We start from the raw sequence: 22470 nt of genomic DNA on the forward strand, positions 1-22470 counted from the left end.
AGTATCATTTTATCAATTCAGAGTATCATTCTATCCGGCAAAACTATCATTCTATGCAATAAACCTAATATAATCGGCACAATACATAATATACAAACCTACAAAGCAGTAAACGTATCATTTTATCAACTCAGAGTATCATTTTTATAAGGTTACTGTCATTTTATCCGCTTAGATTATCATTTTATCAGGTAAAAGTATCATTTTATTAAACAAAAATGTCATTTTATACACCAAAAATACCTATCATTCTATCGGCTGAAAGTATCATTCTACCTGGCAAAACTATCATTCTATCGGCTGAAAGTATCATTCTATCCGGCAAAACTATCATTTTATGCAGTAAACCTAACATTTATAAGCTAAAAGTATCATTTTATCAACCCAGAGTATCATTCTATCCGGAAAAACTATCATTCTATGCAATAAACCTAACATATATCATTTTATCATTCTATCAGTCAGTCAAAAGTATCATTTTATCAACTCAGAGTATCATTCTATCCGTCAAAACTATCATTCTATGCAATAAACCTATCATTTTATCAGTCAGTCAAAAGTATCATTTTATCAACTCAGAGTATCATTCTATCCGGCAAAACTATCATTCTATGCAATAAACATATCATTTTATCATTTTACGTGATATTTGGCGAAATTCAGAAATTAAATGAGGGAAATGACAGTTTTACCCCCGCGCTTTTTTTATGAAGTAAATCTAAGTTTGAATCTCAACCGCGTGATTAGAAATATGTGTGGTCCAGATTTGGTTATACGGTTATTACGATATTTAGGGGTTATCATATGATCACGACTATATATATATATATTATATACCAAACTAGTTTAAAACACTAAATGCCAAACACATCATTATATAATAACGCGCAGTTCATTACAACTTTATTTGTAGTTCATTATAGGGAATTCTGAGATTTAAAAATAATGACATCATCATGCATAGTTTAGAAAGTTCATTATAAGTTTGTTATTAGTTCATTATAATGAACTCCAGGTTATCATATAATGATGTTGTTCGGCATTTAAGGTTTAGGAGTTGTTTGGTATTGATCACAGTCCTATATATATATATATATATATAGGGAGATGATCAAAATAAGTATGTGTTTAAATCCAGAAATGCAGCCCAAATCTCAGCCATAGGATTAGATGATCTAATGGTCAATAATTAACACAAAACACGGAAGGTCATAATTAAGCAGTTTTATGTCATATTATAAGATTTGAGTTTAATGTCATGTTAAGATCATTTTAGGTCATACTTCGTTAGTATGACCTAAAAATAAACTAACTATGACCTAAAAATGTGCTTGGCATGACACTGTTTTGCGTTTCTGTATTTAAATTTGGTTTTGCATAGATCAAAACCATATATATATATATATATATATATATATATATATATATATATAACAATACAAAAACGACAATTACAAGAGCGATATAAATAAATATATATTTCATACATAAAACTAGTCCAAGTGTCCAATACATATCTAATCAAAAGAACAAAATGACCATGTTAGTTGTGTTTTCACATCTAAACTGGTGGCAAGTGAATTCAACGTGTTCTCATCGATTGAAAATGCTGCAGGATTCGTTCATTATCAATTGTTGAAAACAAATCCTTCTCAATAAACACAACTAAACTGTCGTTCAACCACTCATCTTCCATTCGATTACGCAAGTCAGTCTTGATAGTCTTCTGATGTGAATCTCCATAATTAGCCCAAGACTTGTTCTTGTAAAAAAAACAACACAATTGAAATTACAACAAACTAAAAACACTACAACAAAAACATAAAAACGCATTACATTGAAACTAAATAAAATTTTACACTAAAAAGGATAGGTGTTCCATCCCACAAAAAGATAGAACAAAAATAGAATGGACGAGGGGGATCGAAATGGAAGAAGTTGAGGAGTGAACAAATGACCTCTTGAAGACCGAAGGACCTCCACCAAAAAGATGATGACAACCCTTGGCAACTTTCATCCAAGTAACCATTTATATCGACTCACTCGCTAGCTACACAACACTAGGGTATACTTTCGTTCAAGCTTCGCCACTAGAGGTATACTCTTTCGAGCTCCGCCCCTAAGGTATACTCTCACTCAAGCTCTGCCACTAGCTACATGGTGCTAGTTGTGAAAATTTACCAAGTGGCTAACCCCGGGCTAACCACAAAGTAACCATAGCCCGGCCATGGATTTTTCCAAACATTCATCTCACCCAACATGGGGAGGGACTCTCACAAAGGAGACACTCTTTTTCTAAACTCAATCTATTCTTAATCTATTACAAATGATACAAAAGACCCTATTTATAAATGTGGGAGGTTAGGAGATGAAAGGTCACTCAAACTAGGGTTAGAATATGAAAAGACACTTAAAATAATTCAAAATCCCGCCTTTTGAATTCTTCCGGGACACACATCGCCCGGTCGGGTGGTTTCATACATGAAAACACCCGCCCGGGTGAACTCTCTGGAGCCTCCTTTGCTTGACTGCGCGACTTTTGTAAAACGACCATAACTTTCTCATCCGAGCTCCGATTGAGTCGTGCAAGATACTCACGCGAAGCTCTTTCGACGATGAAGACAATGGTAGTCTTATAATAGCATTTGGACATCATATATATAGGCAAATCGTCGCTCGAATCTGACCACAATTGCGGATTTGCTCATTGTCACCTCTTTCACCTCACTTTCCATGGTTTAGCACTACCCGGTTTCGCATCATTTTCATTGCAGAAAATGCTCTCTCAACAGAAGCAGTAGCAATAGGTAAAACCAATGCCAACTCAATAATCTGATAGCCCAACGGAAAAACCAAATGCTTACCACTTTTAACCATTTCCGTAGCAACACTTCCTAAATTGCTCAAGATAGCAAATTGAGGATCACATCGCACATTAGCAATAAAATTGCTAAGTTGAAGTGAAAGAAGTAAGCATTCTCTTGGGGAGAAGTCCTCGTTATATAAAGTAGCAACACAAATAATTTGATCATCTCTGAATTGAGCAAACAAATTTCTTGAATCAAGACATGATATGCATCTTAGCAATTCGGTGCTAATCTCGGGAAACCGATTATCCATCTCTTGTATAGTTAAATCAACAACCTTGACATTGCAACCAAAGTAAATAACGAATAAAATTATTAATTAAAAATATGAGTAGAAATATTATAGTACCTGGTAAAAAATCTCAACACGGTAATGATGCAAATTCGTGATCAACTCTGCTCCATACTTTTTACGACCACGGCGTGGAATAATTTCATCCATATCAACTTGTGAAATATGATGCAATTGAAAAAATTTATTTGCGTGATCAAGTATGACTTCCCATCCATTCTCTCTAAAACTTTGCAATTGATGCTTCACACTTTCGATCAATGATATAGCTTGAACAATATTTTGATCTTTTCGTTGCAAGGCAAGAGACAATTCATTAGTTATTCCTAACAAATGTTTCATCAAGTGCAAAGTGAAAACAAACTGATAATTACCTATCATTTCAATCAATCCTTCGGTGGTAGTTCTATTATCATGTAAAGTGGCCTCATCACATACAATTTCCAACACTTTCTCAACCAAAGGCCACATAGAGCATAGGCGAAGCAATTTATAGTAATGTGTGCCACAACGAGTGTTTCCAGGCCTTATCAAACTGGTTTCTTGATTTTGACCTCATCCACTTGTCACTTCGTTATCATTAAGTTGTTCTACTAGTCTTTCATGTTGCAACATCCTAAGTTGGTCTTTTCTCTTACAAAATGCACCGACCATATTCACAATCATGGAGACATAGTTAAAAACATCTTTCACAACTCTAATGCCCTTAGCAACAACAACAATAATCAACTGGAGTTGATGGGAGAAACAATGAATATATATGGCATATGGATTTTCTTGCAATATTACGATTTCAATCCATTAAACTCACCCCGCATATTTGAAGCTCAATCGTATCCTTAGCCTCTCACCTTGAATAAAGATAAATTATGTTTCACCAATAAATCATCAATAGCGGATTTCAAAGTATGAGAACAAGTGTCAGTTACGTGCACAATCCCAAGAATCCGTTCAATCACATATCCATCATTATTCACATATCTTAAAACAACTCTCATCTGCTCCTTCAGTGACACGTCTCGAGCCTCATCAACTAAAAGAGTAAAAACTTTATGTCCAATATCCTTGACTATAGCAAGTGTTACCTCCGAAGCACAAGCATTTGCTAAATCCTTTTGAATTCGTGGAGAATTCATTTGGTTATTAGCCGGAGCATTTGCACCCAAGACTTTGGAAACAACGTCATTATGTTCACTGAACCATAGGAGCAACTCAAGAAAATTGCCTCGATTCAAAGAAGCACTTGACTCATCATGTCCACGAAAAGGCAACCCTTGCTTCAAAAGAAAACGAGCCACATTCAATGAGACTGTCAATCGAGCACGGTATTGTGCCTCTGATCTTGAAATGCTTCAAATTGAATTTTAGCATTATTGTGACAACTATTCACCCCTCCAACATGATAATTGAATTTTTCTAATGCATTTTTCCAATTGCTATAACCTGTCTTCGTAAAAGCATCATCAGAAGACCGACTTCCTTTATATGATTTCTTAAAAAGATAGCACCACAAACAAAAGGTTGCATCTTTTGTTACACTATATATGTCTTTTTCTTATATATATGGTCAATTGGTTGAGAAGGTCATCTATTCAAGTATTGTCTTCGTACTCTATCCTGAATAGAAACGTCAAACTCTTCTATGAGCTTTCGTTGTCCAGGATCAGCAACAATATCATTCAAGTCAAATCCAGCTTCTACTTGGAATGGATTTTTCACTGCTTCACCAACGAGTTCACTTAGAGTTGAAGAAGAGCTATCCCGCCGTATTTTTTTGAAGAGACGTTCCATCTTCCACATAAGCAAAAATGACTTCATTACGACTTCAATTTATATCTAACCACCAATTCGCCATTATCATCACAAAACAGAAACTCAATTTCTCAATTTCACATAAGTATATGTAAATTGTAAAATTAAAAAATCTATAGCAATGAGTTATGAGATAATCCAAATTTCCAAACATTCAACAAGATTAATAACCAACACCTAAGAAATTAAGATAATTAAAAAATCATAACAAAATTCTCCAATAAATTTTTACCATTACATAAAAGTTAATAAATTAAAAGGTAGAATCTATAATTAACATCTCCAATAAATTTTTACCTTAACAATATCCTTAAATCTTGAGTTGAGTTGAGTACTTGAGTTGAGTTGAAGATAATCTGAATTCCTCTTCCAATTTCTAAATGAATTAGAGGTAAAAAGTGCTAATTATTTAAGTTAAGTCATCGCACTTCACTTTTTAAAAGTGCTGCCACTTTAAGATTTTAAAAAAACACTTCAGAATTTTAAAAGATGCAAAAACGTGTCTTCACTTATAAAAGTGCTGTTGACATTACTTCTTTTATAATATTATATTTAAAACAATTAAAAAGAGCTAACTATTCATCTTCTCCAAAGTCCAAACGGGACAACACAGAAGTGCAGGCGGCCATTATTTAGTTTCTTTCTAATGTCAATTTTCAGCCCTTTTCTAAAATTCATTCTCTACTATTTGTTCTTCAGCAAATTTTATTTGGTGAGGGGTGAACACAAATTTTGATTTTTTTTTTAAATTTTGGAAGTAGAAAAAAAAATGGATAGGGACTTAAGCCCCTCCCTTGTTCCTACTGCGTCCGCCAGTGGTACCAACAATTAAGGCCAAGTGGCCAGATCGGGCAAACAAAGAAATTTAAATCCAGCAAGACAATACAACACCCCACATAAATAGTGTGGATCCTGAATTTGAGGATGTAGCAAATTCAGATGAATTTAAAATCCAACTGATATGTCAATCATCCAATTCACCTGACACCAACATATTAGACCTAGGGTTTTTTTGGGCTATTCAAACACTGCAACATGAGAAATCATGCACAATTGTTGACACATTGTTCGGGAATGTGTGTAGCTCTTATGCATAGCTGTTACCACATACCCAAAACAAGGTTTTCCTCTCATTGCAAGTTTGCATTATTCAAATTTTGATATTCAGAGGTGGGAACAACTACAAAGTCCCTCACATTAACAAGGACAAGTTGGAAAGAACTGAGGGGCTACCAAATGTATTGGATGTGGATGAGAAGCTTGTAAGAGATGTGTTGGAGTATTTATAGCTACCAGAGAACAATGCAGGTGGTGCATATGACATTGGACCTTTGTCTACTGTTTTTGGGTTCTAGATAGATAGGGGGATGCAGGGATATGTTTTGGAAATCAGGCCTTATATTTTTTGTTAGTAGGTTCTGATTTTTTTTTGGGTTTTTCATGTAGAAATAGTTCAACATATGACAGAGACAGACACAAACCTGGCATCGCCAAATAAAACCACAAGGCAACACCAACAAAACCATCAAAGGAACCCCAACCAAGCCCTCAGAAAAGTTTTATCATAGGGCAGGGACAGTGATACGATTATTATTATTATTATTATTATTATTATTATTATTATTATTATTATTATTATTATTATTTAGTTAGTTAATTATGGATTTGCATATCTTTTTCATATCTTTTGTCTTGCTCATTAAGTTAGTATCCACTAGTATAAATAGTGGACATTGTTCTTTAGTTCATTCATTCAAGAAATATCAATTATCCTTCTATTTTATTTTCTCTTACTCTCTTTCCTTTTAAACGTGCAAAACGCACAAAACCCTAATTTTGACGCCGGATTGATCGACGGGCAAAAGCTCCCGCGACGTTCGACGCAAAATCTATGAGTTAAGGAACTTCATCCTTAACAATTGGTGCTTTCATCGTGATCTCTTCCTCCGAATCGTTGTCTACATGTCGTACAGCTACACCGGATATCAACTCCGGCAGGCGGATTACCACCCATGGCAGCCCGTATCTCAACCCCTGCTCCATCCGACCAGAGCGTTAGATCAACAACCATCATATACATATCCACAAGATGGGAGACTCCACCCACAACACCATCCCTACCAAGCCCGTCAACCCACTTCCTGGGACCCACCACGGCTGCGCCAGGAAACTGTGTATCAGCAACCATCGTCCTACGAGACAGATTTGTACTCGCCACCACCGCCCTCTTGTTGGGACCCGCCAAGGTTGTGCACGCAGCAGCCTTATCAACCGCCTCAGCAGCCACACCACACCGCACTCAGACAACCCACTAGCTGGGATCCACCTGCCTACTGGGAGACAACGGGACAACGCCCCTTCCATGGGGTATCGGCATACGATCATCCGCTGCCCCCCAACCATAACTCAGGATGGAATCAGCCCGCGCCGCAGCCACCACCACGACACATCCGACTCTCGCACAACTTCAACAATTGTTGGAAGCGTGCTACAGGATGGAGTCTCGCCTTGTTGCAGCCGACCGACGCATTGACAACATGCTTCCTCCCGAGCTGCCTGAACCTGCGCAACCCTACGGCTCCCCTCGTTCAACACCTTCCTCCATCAGGAAATAGCAAGGCTTCGCTAGGGCCGTCGGGTTTACCCCCCTACGACTCATTGGCTCCGCCGCAGCAGTCGAGTACAACACCACCACCCTTTGCGCTGCTTCCCGATACCGCCCTCGAGCTGCCGCCACTGCCACTGTTGATTCTTGATTGAGATCGAGTTGAGGAAGGCTTTGCTGATTCTACCAAGAAGATTCCCGATTCTTCAGCTAGTTTTGGTGGAGTTGAAAAGGTTGAGAAGATGGAGAAGTCCAGTTCGGATTCCGCGCGCAAAGAGAAACCTGTTCAAGGTTGCGTAGAGATTGAGTGCTCGCGACGATTGAATGCTTCTCGAATCAAGATTCTCCAAGCCCAGATTGATTTGGGTGATTCCATTGTGGACAACTCATCGCTGAAATTATTGAGTAATTTATCTCATGTAAAGGTTGTCGCAAGTATGAATCATCGATCAACATCGCTCGAAGCCGATGTCCGGTTGATTCCTCCGCAAAATGACACTCTATGCTTGAGCATTCATGGACGCATTGCTGCAGGGAGACGCTCAACTATTCGGTATATGTTTGACCCAGGAGGATTCCTCGACACTCATCGTTGCTTCATGGTGCCCACCTTGAGGACAAGGTGGATTTCAACCGTGGGGGAGTTGATACGATTATTATTATTATTATTATTATTATTATTATTATTATTATTATTATTATTATTATTATTATTATTATTATTATTATTTAGTTAGTTAATTATGGATTTGCATATCTTTTTCATATCTTTTGTCTTGCTCATTAAGTTAGTATCCACTATTATAAATAGTGGACATTGTTCTTTAGTTCATTCATTCAAGAAATATCAATTATCCTTCTATTTTATTTTCTCTTACTCTCTTTCCTTTTAAACGTGCAAAACACACAAAACCCTAATTTTGACGCCGGATTGATCGACGGGCAAAAGCTCCCGCGACGTTCGACGCAAAATCTACGAGTTAAGGAACTTCATCCTTAACAGACAGACACAAACCATGCATCACTAAATCAAACCACAAGGCAACACCAACAGAACCAAGCATCACCAAATCAAACCACAAGGCAACACTAACAAAACCATCAAAGGAACCCTAACTAAGCCCTCAGAAAAGCTTCATCATAGAGTAGGGACAACCTCCGACCTCTAAATGGGTGGCTAAACATTACATAATTAACCATATGGCAGATACAGACACAAATCAAGCATCACCAAATCAAACCACAAGGCAACACCAACAAAACCAAGCACCACCAAATCAAATCACAAGCAAGCAACACCAACAGAACCACCAAATCAATCCACAAGGAAACATCAACACATCCATCAAAGTAACCTCAATGCAGCAACATTACCCTCAGAAACTTTTTCATCATATGACATTACACATCAAACAACACACTTGATGCCTTCTAACCCAAATTGGGGGTGGCTCAAACACATGACAACCATAGCCCACGGAAACCCCGAAACAACCAAACCCTAGATAGAGGTGGTTCTCAGTAAACTCACAAATTCAGAGAAGATCCGCCATGCCGGGCAAAAACATCAGCAAGAAACTCTTGAACCACCTCCTCTACAGGACGCCTTCTTCGTCGCTTGGTGGCCGGAGTTTCAGGAACCACAGTTGGGAACGGATCGAGCTCCGTCAATGGAGTTTGAGGGACAATGGTGGAGACATAATCGGAAGCCCACCAAGAGTCCAGTTTATAGTTCGGTGTGTCGAGCACCATCAACGAATCGCTCTCCATTAGATCCTCCAGATCAGGAGTTCTGGGGGAAGATCCATGGATTCAGACTTCTTCCACGAATATGTGGGTATTGGAGAGAAATGGGTGGCCATTGGGATATCGTCCCATGATGTTTTTCAAAAGATTTCATGATTTGGGAAAATTGGAAGATGATTCGGGCTCGCCGAGGAAGGAATGGGTGAAAGGGAAGACGGCGTGGGTTCCATTTCAGTGGTGGGAGGAGAATGAGGAGGCGGTGGCTGCGATTTGGGTGAGAGATGGAGGCGGCGGCAATTAGGGCTAGGGTTCCCTAGAGAGAGAGCTGTAGTGAGAGAATGAGAAATAGAGAGATGTAGTAGAATGAGAAATGAATCGATGAGTTGATGGGGTGTGTGAAAATTATTTTGTTGGATTTATTTTTGGGTAAAAATTGCATGCCATTATGTAATTTAAATGAATGTGTAAGGATGTTTATTTTGTCCAAGTATGGAAAGGAGAACCGGGACTCCTATTCACGGACGGACGAAAATGGCAAAACAGAACTCCTATTCGTGGACGAAGACAGTAAAATAAAAACATAAAGCAACATTACACTAAAAATGATAGGGGTTCCATCCCACAATAAGATAGAACAAAATAGAATTGATGGGGGGAGTCAAAATGGAAGAATTGGGGAGTGAACAAATGGTCACAAGAAACCATTATTACCAAACACCACTGGCTTGTTGCACGACCCTAGGGTGTACTTTTGTTTAAGCTCCGCCACTAGAGGTATACTCTTTCGAGCTCCGCCCCTAGAGTATACTCTCACTCAAGCTTTACCACTAATTACATGGCGCTAGTTGTGAATTTTACTAATGGCTAACCTCAGGCTAACCACAAAGCAAACCATAGTCCGACTATGAATTTTCCAAACATTCATCTCACCCAACATGAGGGGGATTCTCTCAAATGAGATAGTCTTTGAACTAAACTCTAACTTATCTATTACAAATGAAGAAAATACCTTATTTTTATTTTATTATCTTTTTTGAAAAGACCTTATTTATATGGAGAGGATTGGGAGGTGAAAAGACACTCAAAATAAACAAAAATTTGCTTGGAGACTCTTCGCATGCCAGCAGATGGCTAAGTAGTCCCAGAGACTTGCGGGGACTATTTTGGAATCGGTTCCGAGTCACAACTCAACACATTGTAATTTGTTTATAACCCTTTCATCTGCACTCTAATTGAAGCGTGCAAGGTACTCACACGAAGCTATTTCGAAGATGAAAAACTAAGGTGGTCCTAGGAGAGAATTTGGACTATCATATGCATAGATAAATTACTATTTGAATCCTACCAAACTCCAGTTTGGTTCTTAGCCATGTCAACGTCTCCATTTCTCTCATGAAATGGTTTAAATCTACCCGGATTAGCATCACTAACACTGGTGGATTGCTGCAACTTACCTAAGGGCTCCCCGGCTCCTCCAAATCATGTTGCTGAAAACATTGGAATACAGCGGCTGTAAAGGCAAACCAGTTTGTGAGTTACTTGTTCTTATACATCCAATCAAATCAATCTCCAGCAACTTCTTCCAGATAAAAAGAGGCAATAGTGATACGATCCTCGTGCATAATATTATAAAAATCAAAATGCATCTCAGCTTGTAAGACCCGTCTGTCGAGATTTATCCCAGAAAATCTTGCCATTTGAACCGGTGCCGACTTATCCCTCCCTAGTGGCGTGGAACCCTCTCCTTCCACATAACCACTCCTCCTTTCGACATGTTTCTCACCCTGAAGCGGCCAAAGCCGTCAGATAACCTACTGCTACAATCGTCCTAGTTTTCAAAGGCCGAGGTGAGGTTATCGACATCCCAGTTTAACTCAATTTGAGATGCTTTTATATTGTCGTCTAAACTGTGAGACAAGTATTTGAGCTTTGTGATCTTAACAAAGGCTAGTGACAACACCAATGAAACCATGCAACTCAATGTAACAATAAAATAAATAAAAAAAATTGGATGAATTTGAAGGTAGGGGATAGGAAACAAATTGTGCAGATGGGAGAGAAGAGACATAGTATCATCATAATAATCATAAGCCATAACCCATCCAGATGCTCATTTATCATATATGGATAATTCCCGTGTCTAACGCGTTAGCGGTTTATTATCCTACTAACATGGCACTTGTTGAAGGATTTTTTCTCCACACAAACTCCTTAGGCAACCCTGAATTAGTACATGGTCTTGTGCTTTCTACCTACGTGTCATCATGGATTCATCCTTGGTACAGGCTTCTGCATAACTTTGTTGTTGGGCTTGTACATAATATGCGAAGTACTCCCTTCATCTCCAAATAAGGGTATCATTTCTTTTCAGTATAGATTTTTAAAAATTTTGATAAAAGTGAGTACAAGAAAGTTAATGGAATATAGGTCAACTTGTAGTATATATTAATTTTAAATAATATAATATATGAGTAGAATCATGGAATGTAGAATTCTTTAGTATAATTAATAATCTTAGTACTCCCTCCACCCCATAATAGATGTCACACTTTCCTTTTTAATTTGTCGCACAAAAGATGTCACATTTTCATTTTTTAAAAAGTTGTCTATCACATTAATATAAAAACTATATTTTCTCTTTCCACTTAACACACAAAACAAAACCTCCTAAAATCTCATGTCGTTCCACAAGTGTGACATCTTTTGTGGGACGGGGGAGTATTATTTTTAGTACGGTAACTGCAATAGAGCATCAGCAGTGGCGCGGAATTCCCGGCGGAATTCCCCGTGAAATTCCCAAAAAACACCTCCTGCCACGTCATACGGATTTCCCACTGCACTGTCACGTCATAAGGACTTCCCACTGCACAGTGGCGGACTTCCCGAAGGACTTCCCACAATTAAAAAAACCACAAATTCACAAATTAAACAATTTCCGCAATTAAATAATTTACGGAAATAAAATTTCGACACAAATAGGGAAAAAAATTCCATTAAAAAAAGAAAAGTACATTTCACCAAATTAAAAAAAAATACATTTCAACGACGACCCCTCCGCTGCCATACTTCTTCAATAATATCGTTCTGGAGCTGAACATGGGCTTGTCTTTGGCGCATGTCGGCAAATGCACAGACTCGATCGAAATCGTCATGGGGTATCCCCATGCGTACATTGCTAGTGGTCACGCCGTGCCTTGGACCCGCAGCACCAACATCATCATTGGTCAAATCAGTCAGTGTTGGACCTTCATCTTCGACAATCATGTTGTGCATGATAATACATGCGTACATGATGTCGGCGATGCTGTCAATATATCACAGCCGTGTTGAACCCTTCACTGCCGCCCATCGAGCCTGGAGCACACCAAATGCCTGCTCCACATCTTTGCGCGCTGCCTCCTGGCGACCCGCAAAATATATCTTCTTTTCATCTGCTGGACATCTGATCTTCTTCACAAAGACGGGCCACATAGGGTATATCCCATCCGCCAAATAATAGCCCATATTGTGCTGGTTGCCGTTGGCGACGAAGTTGACGGCCAGACCAACGCCCATGCACTGCTTGTTGAAAAGGGGCGACGACTGGAGGACGTTGATGTCGTTGTTAGACCCGGCTACTCCAAAATAGGCATGTCAAATCCACAGCCGGTAGTCAGCTACCGCTTCAAGGATCATCGTGGGATTCTTGGCCTTGAAACTAGTAGTGTACATCCCTTTCCAGGCAGCGGGGCAGTTCTTCCATTCCCAGTGCATACAATCTATGCTGCCTAACATCCCCGAAAACCCGTGCTGATTCCCGTGCATATCCAGCAGAGCCTGACAATCTTCGGGGGTAGGCCTCCGAAGATACCTATCCCCAAATATCTCCCTAACGCCCTGACAAAAATACTTCAGGCAATCGCGGGCAGTCGTCTCGCTGATGTGGAGGTACTCGTCGAACATGTCGGTCGCGCCCACGTATGCCAGCTGCCTGATTGCGACAGTGCACTTCTGAATCGGCGTGTGGCCGGGTTTACCAGCCGCATCCTCCCGCACCCTGAAATACTCGTATCGACGCTCCAAAGTGCCCACGATACGCAGAACGAGCGGACGATGCATCCTAAACCGTCGCCGGAACATGTTCTCCCCAAACCGTGGCTCCGGCGCAAAGTAATCCACATACAATCGAGCGTGGGCAGCGAGGTCGTCCCGGGGTATTTTAGTTCGACGATGGATGGGTCGAGGTACCGCTGGTGCCAAGGCCGCTTGTTCCTCCCTCTCCGCTGATTCTCGCACACGTGCATGAATCAGACGCATCATGTGTTCATAATGCCCACCACTACCACTACCACTACCAGCCATTCCGGATATATAAAAGAAATGTAGAGAGAGAAACTTGTTAAAACAAGTGGTGCGAATGAAATGCAGTTCAACGAGCCGTATATATAGAAATTAAAAAAATAATAATGCAATAAACGGGAATTCCGCGCGGACGTCCGTGGGAGTCAACGCAATGGCGGACGTCCGCACGCCCGTCGCGACGTAATTCCGCGTAACGCCGCGGAACTGCAGTGTCCTCGGTGGAATTCCGTATCCGTGCATACCATGCACAATGGCGGACGTCCGCCGTAAAATTCCGGCACTCCAGTCGAAATTACACCGGGACGGGCGCCACTGTTGATGCTCTTGCACAAGTATTTTTTATTCAACTACCAACAATATAAATGTTAGAATATAAATTTGGTCATACAATTAAATCAATGAAAAACTGTATTATCATCATTGTTCCATGAGAGAGGCGACGATGGCGAGTTGGCGAAGACGACGACGACGATATTTTGGGGCGGTAGTAGGGCCGGCTCCCAATGGTGAATTCCATCGAATCCCACTTTAGCTTAAGCCACTCCCACTATTTTCCCCTTTCCACTCAGCCTTAGATATTATTGGAGGAGAGAGAAGGGGCCGAGAAAAAATCTCATTCTTTCCTTGGTGCAAGGGCCTAGATTTAGAAACAAAGAGAGAGGGGTTTGGCATTTTGGTGAAAAGAAAATTTAGAAAGAAAATGAGAGAAATAATAAGCATTCACATAGGTCAAGCTGGGATTCAGGTGGGAAATTCATGTTGGGAGCTTTATTGCCTCGAACATGGCATTCAGCCTGATGGCATGATGCCTAGGTATTTCATTCACCCTATTTTTCTTCAGTTTGTGTGCAATTTAATGTTTATTGGCGGTTTCTGTTATAATCCTTTTTGGAATTTGGGGTCTTTTTTTGGAAAAGTCGATTTTGATAGTTTCAATTGAAGGTAACTACTTTGGGATTCTTTTTTAATTGATATATTATGCTCAATTTAGCTTGATTATGTTTGAATTAAGTTTGTGAAGATTCCAAGTCTGGTCTGCCCTTGATCTTGGTAATTAAGTAAAAAGCTCTAGAGTTTGGAAAGAGAAGATGATAGTTTGAAGCTATTATGTATTGAATTGCAAATTATGATGCATTAGTTTGTTCTTGAACTTGCAGTGACGCCACTTTTGCTGCGGGAAATGATGCCTTCAACACCTTCTTTAGCGAGACTGGTTCGGGAAGGCATGTCCCAAGGGCTGTATTTGTTGATCTCGAACCTACTGTCATTGATGAAGTTAGGACCGGGGGCTATCGCCAGCTTTTCCATCCCAATCAGCTCATATCTGGAAAGGAAGATGCTGCGAATAACTTTGCTCGAGGGCATTACACAGGTCTTCATTTTACGCGACTTGTGTTTTTCTTCGTTATGTTGTGAAACCTCTTTTCAGTCAGGGTTAGGGAGAACATGTTTGCAGTGTGATTTCCTTGCTATATCATTACGAAACTAGATGTGATTTGAATTATATTTTCTGATTTCTTTGCAGTGGGAAAGGAGATTGTTGATTTATGCTTAGATAGGGTGCGGAAGTTGGCTGATAACTGCACTGGTTTGCAAGGATTTTTGGTCTTCAGTGCTGTAGGCGGTGGGACGGGTTCTGGATTGGGTTCATTGCTTCTAGAGCGTTTGTCGGTGGATTACGGAAAAAAGTCTAAGCTTGGATTTACCATATATCCTTCACCCCAAGTGCTTAAACTTAACATTTCGCTTATTGATGTATTTGCCAATTTCTATAGTGGCATGCCTTATAGAATTTGAATTGCAGGTGTCAACTGCAGTTGTTGAGCCTTACAACAGTGTCCTCTCGACTCATTCACTTCTCGAGCACACGGATGTCTGTGTGCTTTTGGATAATGAGGCCATTTATGATATTTGCCGAAGGTCTTTAGACATTGAGAGGCCTACATACAACAATCTGAACCGACTGATTTCTCAGATCATCTCATCCCTGACTACTTCTCTACGGTTTGATGGAGCCATCAATGTAGATATCAATGAGTTCCAGACCAACCTCGTACCATATCCTCGTATCCATTTTATGCTCTCATCATACGCCCCTGTAATCTCTACTGCAAAAGCATTCCACGAGCAGCTATCAGTCCCTGAAATCACAAACTCGGTCTTTGAGCCTGCGAGCATGATGGCTAAATGTGATCCTAGGCACGGAAAATACATGGCTTGTTGCTTGATGTACCGTGGAGACGTTGTTCCCAAAGATGTAAACGCTGCTGTGGCTGCCATCAAGACAAAACGAACTGTTCAATTCGTTGACTGGTAAATAAACTTACTCGTATACATTGTCGCTATACCTTGTCGCCGTCATAAATTGTTGTACATAACAGGTGTCCAACTGGCTTCAAGTGCGGAATCAACTACCAACCACCGTCTGTGGTTCCTGGGGCCGATCTTGCTAAAGTGCAACGAGCTGTGTGCATGATCAGCAACAGCACCGCAGTTGCTGAAGTGTTTTCACGCATTGACCTCAAGTTTGATCTCATGTATTCAAAGAGGGCGTTCGTCCACTGGTACGTGGGCGAGGGAATGGAGGAAGGCGAGTTCAGCGAGGCCCGTGAAGATCTGGCCGCGCTCGAGAGAGACTATGAAGAGGTTGGTGCGGAAGGTGTAGATGAAGAAGTTGAAACTGAAGACTATTAATGTGTTCAGTTGTAGTATCAGAATGTTTTACAATCATTTCAGGATTTATTGAATCATGATGCAAGAAAAATATGGTCAAAATATGCAGAAAAGATTTGAAGTTATAGCATTTGCATCCCAACACACTTGAATGTACAAAATGAAGAGTTTCTTAACACAATAAAAACATGCACTTCTAAGCCCAAAAAAACAAATGTACACAAACACTGCCCCTATTTATACAACTTTGGCAACATTATACATAAACACTTGCATAAATATAGGTGAAACCTAACAAAAAGCATACAACTAAAACACCCAAAATGGAGAATTAAGTAATTAAATCTGACTCCAAAATCAAAGTAGTAGTGTTGGGATGATTCAAAGTGCAGCAATTTGTTCATATCAATCCAACCTGCAAGCACCATGGCAACGAAATTCAGCACAAACTATCACACAATTCGGAGGCAGCGAAAAGATACACGGGAAGCAAAATTACCATTGGAATATCCAGTCACTCACTACCAAAGCAGTGAAATCTCAGACTTTCGGATTCAGGGTCCAAATTCTCAGCATCCCCTGAAGAAGAGAGTAGACAGTTACGCGTGTATATAAAACGATGCACGACTCTTAAGTTCAGTGATGCACCTACCGTGGGGATTCGCAAAGTTGTTGGCATCTCCTGGTAGGAAGGGAGGCCCACAGTAACTCTCCAGTAAATCTGATACAGATGTTTGAAGTATAACCGTTCGATTACATACACCAAATAAGAGGGGAATAAAATCTCATTATGTCACAAGAAAAGCTTCAATACCAACTCAGTTTTAGCTCTAAGAATTCAAGATTTTGATGTTAGTGTGAGTGTGTGTCTGTGTGTGGAGAGAGATATCAGACCCGAGTTGGTGGAGAAATCAGCTGGCAACTCAGAGAAACTTTGCGGGATTTGTGCCAAAAATCCGAAGGAGGAAGTGTCGCCATCCATGAGAGTCTCATTAAGATGCTGTGCATTAGAATCTACGCTACTGAAAGATGACACAGATGCATCACCCATCAGAGGGCGTGATTCCAGAAAATTGCTAGGTGGACTAAAAGCAAAAGGCGAGCTACCAGCATAACCTGCTCCTGTCTTCACACTTTTCCCGTTTAGCATCTGAGACAGCCCCATGTCTGCGTTTTGAGACAGCAATAAGTTTGGAGAAACATCGATCTTTCTACTAAGACCAGGCCCATTCATAGCTCCTTGCAGACATGATTGAATTGCTGATCCACAATTGTTAAAAACATTTTCCTGCTGCATGTTCTCTGTTTTCACGGGTCGGATATTTTGAGTAGGACAGGTGGTCGAGATATGCTGTGCTGCAAGATAAAAATGTTAAACTTCTTCGTAAAAGGTAATGGCAGCAGCATCAAAGTCCAGTAAATTTTAGAGGAAAAACGAAGGTATTACGTGGAAAAGGTGTCTTACATGGTGAAACATGTGATCCATTAGATGGAAGGTAAGGATCAATCCCGTTTAAACCAGTTCTACGCATCAGATCCACCTGTTCGGAAAGCAACCGGTTGAATTCCATTATTTGTTCCTTCACCAACAACTTGAGATAATAAGCCTTGAAAAAATCTTGATTTTCATCTTCAAGCCTCTGCCAAACTGGAAACAAGCAGCAAGCAGGATTAACTGGAGGGCCATGTATATACATTTGAGTACACATTCAATTCAAGATGCCCGATACAACAATGACAGAACTATATTGATACGGAGTGTAAGGTGGAACCACCGAATGCGCTCGATATTATGGATGCATAAGAAACATACTGAACCATGGATACATAATCATGAAACCAAAATATTGAAACTGAAGTTGATATCGAAAAGTAAGGGACGAACCCTAACCAAGAAAGGAATAAAATCCTAACCATCACAGCACTTGCCAGAACAAACTAATTGATCCCTTAAACACTTATACCTCGTGATCGCCCCTAAATCTATAGATGAATATATCAAGAGTTCTATTTCAATACAATTCTAAAAGAAATATAAAAATCACTACATAAGTAAATTAAATCCACCTGCTATGAATATTAAATCTAAGCAATTAAATAGGAAACCAAATCCTAACTTACTTAAATAAAAATAACAAAACTAAAGGTAATCATTAGAATATTAGTTAACAAAGATATCTTTCACTGATATGATGTGAATTGCGATATCTCGACGTAAAAGTTGCCCCACTGTCAGAACAGCCTTGCCATCAAGGCTGAAATCGAATTTGTGCATTAAAGATCGGGTGGGGCTCAAACTCAAAGCTTGTGAACACGAGAAAATTTGTAGAACCATTGAAAATCCAAAAGTGCAAGGAGCGAAAACTTGGGCAAACAGCACGGAACAGGAATCCCATATTCCCAAAGATGTACGAGGAGCCAAAAAGCAGTGGGCCTGGGCTGTTGGCTGGAGGAGAGTAGTTACGATTGTGGTAGAGAAGGAAGCAGTTTTTCTTGTGGTGGATGCGGAACATCGGAGCTCTATTGTGCTGGAAATAACTGTTGCTGAGGCAGGGGCGGTGGCATAGGGGCGGATGTCAACTTAGGAGTTGTCACAAACTGTGGTTGTGGCCGTGGCGAAGATGGCTGGAGTGCAGCAGGGGTGCTGGCGCAACAGCAGAAGGTGGAACCGCAAGTATGGAAGGTCCCGACGATGACGTGGTGGCGGTGGCAGTGGATACGACACGGGTGCTGGGGCGCTTGCTGTCTGATCAGTTGAAATCTCAATGAGGGCAAAGACGGAGTAACTGGTGGGGCCAGATCAGTGGGACCATGTCGCAAGGCAACGCTGCATGCGAGCGCCATTTGGAGGAGTGCCCGCACGTCTGCATGCGGATACTCAACTGCCTTCTCCGATGCCTTGTGCGAGGTACGTTCATTGCGCAAAGTACGTTCACCACACCATTTGATACGGAGTGAAATGCGGAACCACCAAATGCGTACAATAATATGGATGCATAAGAAACATATTAAACCATGGATACATAATTATGAAAATAAATATTGAAACTGAAATTGATATAGAAAAGAAAGGGACGAACCCTAACCCTCACGGCTCTTGCCGGAACAAACTAATTGATCTCTAGAATACTTCTACCTCTTGATCGTCCCAAAATATATCGATCAATATACCAAGATTTCTACTTCAACACAATTCTAAAACAAATAAAACAATCACTACTTAACTAAATCAATTTATACTCCTAAGAATATTAAACCTAAACAAATCAAATATGAAATCGAATCTTAACTTAATAAAATAACAAAACTAAATTAATCTTTAGAATAATAAACAACAAAGGTATCTTTCATATCTTGTAATATTCTCCGCATCATTGCTAATATGATACGATATCTAGGCGTACCAAATATAAGTTTTGTAGCCCCAACTAGTCACTTCTGCAATGGCGAGGGATTATGGCACATTAACTTATATCTTATCCACGGATACACTAATTGATGCTTCTTTCCAATCGAGAGTCCAATAAGGTTTAAAAAATAAGATCATAATAGAGACGAGACAAGGGTTGGCGGAAATTTCCATCTCTTCATATTCCAACCATTAATAACTGCCGTGGTAATCTAAAAGATAACTTCCATATCTCCATGTTCCAAGGATTTAAAAGCTATCATCAATTCTCTTTTAGGTTAAACTGAAACTGGGGATAAAAATCAACAGCACCAATGAAGGCCACATCTCTGAAGCCATGGTTGAAGGCCACATCTCTGAAGCCATGGTTTAACAGTTGCATGATATTCGATCAGGATAATGTTCTATTTCTCCCTCTAATAATGAGCTAACTCACTCGTTTGCATTAACACATCGTAAAAAGCCAAAAGTACTTCGAAAACTGAAAACTAAACACCATAGAAAAGCACTTATTGTAGAATGTTCTGAAATCCTCTCCCTACAATTTTATTCTCTAAACCCTTAAAGTCCACTATAAAAAAACAAATAAAGAAGTTACACATTTCCTTCTGACTGGCTCCAAATTAAGCACGAGCATGCACACAAGCTACTAGCTAGGTAGGGAGTTAATGATGGATGCATGCCCAAATTCATTCAGGTGGATGTTTACACATAATGAGGTATGTTCTTCGCTTTCTCAAATATTCATAATTAGAAATCAACATTATAGCTCTATAGAGAATTATAAAATACACAGTTAGGTGCTACAAGATACACGTAAGCATAGACAAGCCTGAGCCAGATAACTATACCCAATTCAGTAATACACGGCTCTACGTTGCCCTGAACGATGAGATCATTAATGACTTCCTTTTTATTCATGTATTGCTGAAGACACTGCTCAATACGATTTTTCACCTGAGACGGAAATAAATGAGAAAGTACAATCCATCAGATAAATCCACTAGTGGTCATTATTCTCTCCGCACGATTCTTCATTCAAGTCAAAACTGAATCGAATTGAAGCTACATAAATACAGTTGCACAGCATTGATGAATATATTTCCTTATTACTTTATATCTTATAAAAATATTCAAACCAACCGTTCAAACTAATTCAATTTCAAAGCTCACCAGTTGTATATCTTGATTCGATAGTTTTCTGCCCTCCCCGCCAGACATTACTGCAGATAGTGGCCTTCAATGCAATCAGAGTATGAATAAAAAATAAATCTCTCCGCGACACCTACACTCCCGAATCTTTAGGCGTCGGAGTGGCCATATTTGGCAAAGGAAGCAGAGTACATGGCACAAAGAAACGGAATCAGCTATAAGTCATGAAACTCAAACAGAACTGCTTTTAAGCATCAGAAAAGGCAGAATAGTAATCATCACTTAAAACACAGTACATTCATCACAAAAGAGGAATGAAAAAGGAAACCTCGAACATTCCTACTACTATTCTAGGGTTCAGAAAACAATATAAATAAATAAATAAAGTTTCTTTATTCTGCATCTAATTCTACCTTTCCTTTACTGTTTTTGGTTTGTCATTTCCAGAATTCGACCAGAAAGATTACAAATTTGGAAACAACAGAAACAACTAAACATTTAACCAAATCCCAAAATCCCATTCATACAAGACTTGATTTTTATCACCTATCAATAATTTTTACATTTTTACAAGAAAAGGGAGTATCATTCAAACAAAGAACTATCCAGACTCCAACAAAAAAACACAGAAAATGAAAGAATCTAACAGAAAAGGCAGCTAATTTGACGATGATTCAGAGAGAAGATGACTTAGAAAAAGCAAGGAAAGACACGAACCACAAACCCTATTTAATGTAAGCAGCACAGCAGAAATCAATTAAGCACAAATTCTGAATGAAAGAGTGAAATTGAGCAAAATCTTGGCAATAAATGAACTGGGCTACATCTTTCCGAAATTAAGTAAGCAATAAATTAATTATACCTGAAGTGAAAGAAGGAAAAGGGAAAAGAAAAGCAGATAGGAGTAAAAATAAACAGTCTTGTTTTTTTGTAGAAAAGAAGTGAATAATTTGTACAAGAACAGGAAGGATTGTGTGAGGATAGTTGTTTGTATTAAGCGAATTTGATTCAAATATTTGGTCTTTTTATTGTAGAAAGGGAAAGCTATGGAGATGACGTGGCTACACACCCATTACATCCCTTCTTTGTGCTCTTCCTTCGTGTAATTCCACTCTCTTCATTAATGTGATTTCTTGAAATGCGAATTTACACAAGGCTTTTCTGGGCAAGTAAATTTGAGTAGTAAAAGTGTAAAACTAAACATTATTGAAAGAACAGAACAGAACAGAACAGAAAAGAAAAGAAAAGAAAAAATGAAAATAGGTTATATTTTTTGTTTAACAGCTCAAATGAGGTTTTGCTGATCAATTATTAGTGATAATCAACTTTTAATTTGAATTGTTTATTGATGTTACTCTAAATTGGTAAATAAGAGGAAAAATGAGAAGATGAAAAAAAAATAATAAAGGTAGTGTTAGTGGATTGTGTGGTACATTTTTAAAATAGAAAGTTTAGATAGTTTCTATTTTTAAAGGATTAATCAAAATAAAAATAGTTTTCATTTTTAACAGAGACCTCTACATTACATAGATGGAAATTAGGGTTTCCTAAATTGAATCGACCAGCTAGAATC

At 39.3% G+C, this 22470-nt stretch overlaps 4 protein-coding genes across 6 annotated transcripts; 2 read left to right on the plus strand and 2 right to left on the minus strand.

Moving 5' to 3' along the window:
• Positions 1-2724: 2724 nt before the first annotated feature.
• LOC121764309 lies at positions 2725-4977 on the minus strand. The gene is made up of 4 exons (XM_042160351.1): positions 4771-4977; positions 4011-4436; positions 3811-3888; positions 2725-3144 (listed from the first exon to the last, which is right to left on the minus strand). The coding sequence occupies exons 1-4, from the start codon at positions 4975-4977 to the stop codon at positions 2725-2727; spliced, it is 1131 nt and encodes a 376-aa protein (XP_042016285.1).
• Positions 4978-6933: 1956 nt separating this feature from the next.
• On the plus strand, positions 6934-7731 carry LOC121764310 (leucine-rich repeat extensin-like protein 3). The gene has a single exon (XM_042160352.1). It carries the CDS (start codon positions 6934-6936, stop codon positions 7729-7731), a length of 798 nt encoding a protein of 265 aa, XP_042016286.1.
• A 6330-nt stretch (positions 7732-14061) lies between these two features.
• On the plus strand, positions 14062-16461 carry LOC121763320 (tubulin alpha-5 chain-like). The gene is made up of 5 exons (XM_042159317.1): positions 14062-14476; positions 14821-15035; positions 15189-15388; positions 15468-15976; positions 16045-16461. Exons 1-5 carry the CDS (start codon positions 14364-14366, stop codon positions 16355-16357), a joined length of 1350 nt encoding a protein of 449 aa, XP_042015251.1. The 5' UTR covers positions 14062-14363; the 3' UTR covers positions 16358-16461.
• A 47-nt stretch (positions 16462-16508) lies between these two features.
• LOC121763321 lies at positions 16509-21915 on the minus strand. Of its 3 annotated transcripts, none has more exons than XM_042159318.1 (8): positions 21760-21915; positions 20919-21044; positions 20597-20702; positions 17802-17984; positions 17231-17692; positions 16989-17057; positions 16836-16915; positions 16509-16751 (listed from the first exon to the last, which is right to left on the minus strand). In XM_042159318.1, the coding sequence occupies exons 2-7, from the start codon at positions 20964-20966 to the stop codon at positions 16851-16853; spliced, it is 933 nt and encodes a 310-aa protein (XP_042015252.1). In that variant the 5' UTR covers positions 20967-21044; positions 21760-21915; the 3' UTR covers positions 16509-16751; positions 16836-16850. The 3 variants fall into 3 exon arrangements, with proteins under 3 accessions (XP_042015252.1, XP_042015254.1, XP_042015255.1); XM_042159320.1 differs by lacking the exon at positions 21760-21915 and adding an exon at positions 21615-21748; XM_042159321.1 differs by lacking the exon at positions 21760-21915 and adding an exon at positions 21622-21721.
• Positions 21916-22470: the final 555 nt, after the last annotated feature.

This window comes from Salvia splendens, chromosome 14, assembly GCF_004379255.2.
Source record: "Salvia splendens isolate huo1 chromosome 14, SspV2, whole genome shotgun sequence".
NCBI classification, from domain to species: domain Eukaryota; kingdom Viridiplantae; phylum Streptophyta; class Magnoliopsida; order Lamiales; family Lamiaceae; genus Salvia; species Salvia splendens.

Coding starts and splice junctions, on each gene's coding strand:
- LOC121764309 (XM_042160351.1), bottom strand. CDS start 4,977: ATGAAGTCATTTTTGCTTATGTGGAAGATGGAACGTCTCTTCAAAAAA. Junction 4,437..4,770: donor ACGTTTCTATTCAGGATAGA/GTACGAAGACAA, acceptor TTTCTTTTGAAG/CAAGGGTTGCCTTTTCGTGG. Junction 3,145..3,810: donor TCTCCATGATTGTGAATATG/GTCGGTGCATTT, acceptor TGCAATGTCAAG/GTTGTTGATTTAACTATACA.
- LOC121764310 (XM_042160352.1), top strand. CDS start 6,934: ATGTCGTACAGCTACACCGGATATCAACTCCGGCAGGCGGATTACCAC.
- LOC121763320 (XM_042159317.1), top strand. CDS start 14,364: ATGAGAGAAATAATAAGCATTCACATAGGTCAAGCTGGGATTCAGGTG. Junction 14,477..14,820: donor CCTGATGGCATGATGCCTAG/GTATTTCATTCA, acceptor TTGAACTTGCAG/TGACGCCACTTTTGCTGCGG. Junction 15,977..16,044: donor ACTGTTCAATTCGTTGACTG/GTAAATAAACTT, acceptor TGTACATAACAG/GTGTCCAACTGGCTTCAAGT.
- LOC121763321 (XM_042159318.1), bottom strand. CDS start 20,966: ATGTCTGGCGGGGAGGGCAGAAAACTATCGAATCAAGATATACAACTG. Junction 17,985..20,596: donor GCCGTGTATTACTGAATTGG/GTATAGTTATCT, acceptor GCTTGTTTCCAG/TTTGGCAGAGGCTTGAAGAT. Junction 17,693..17,801: donor TGGATCACATGTTTCACCAT/GTAAGACACCTT, acceptor TTTATCTTGCAG/CACAGCATATCTCGACCACC.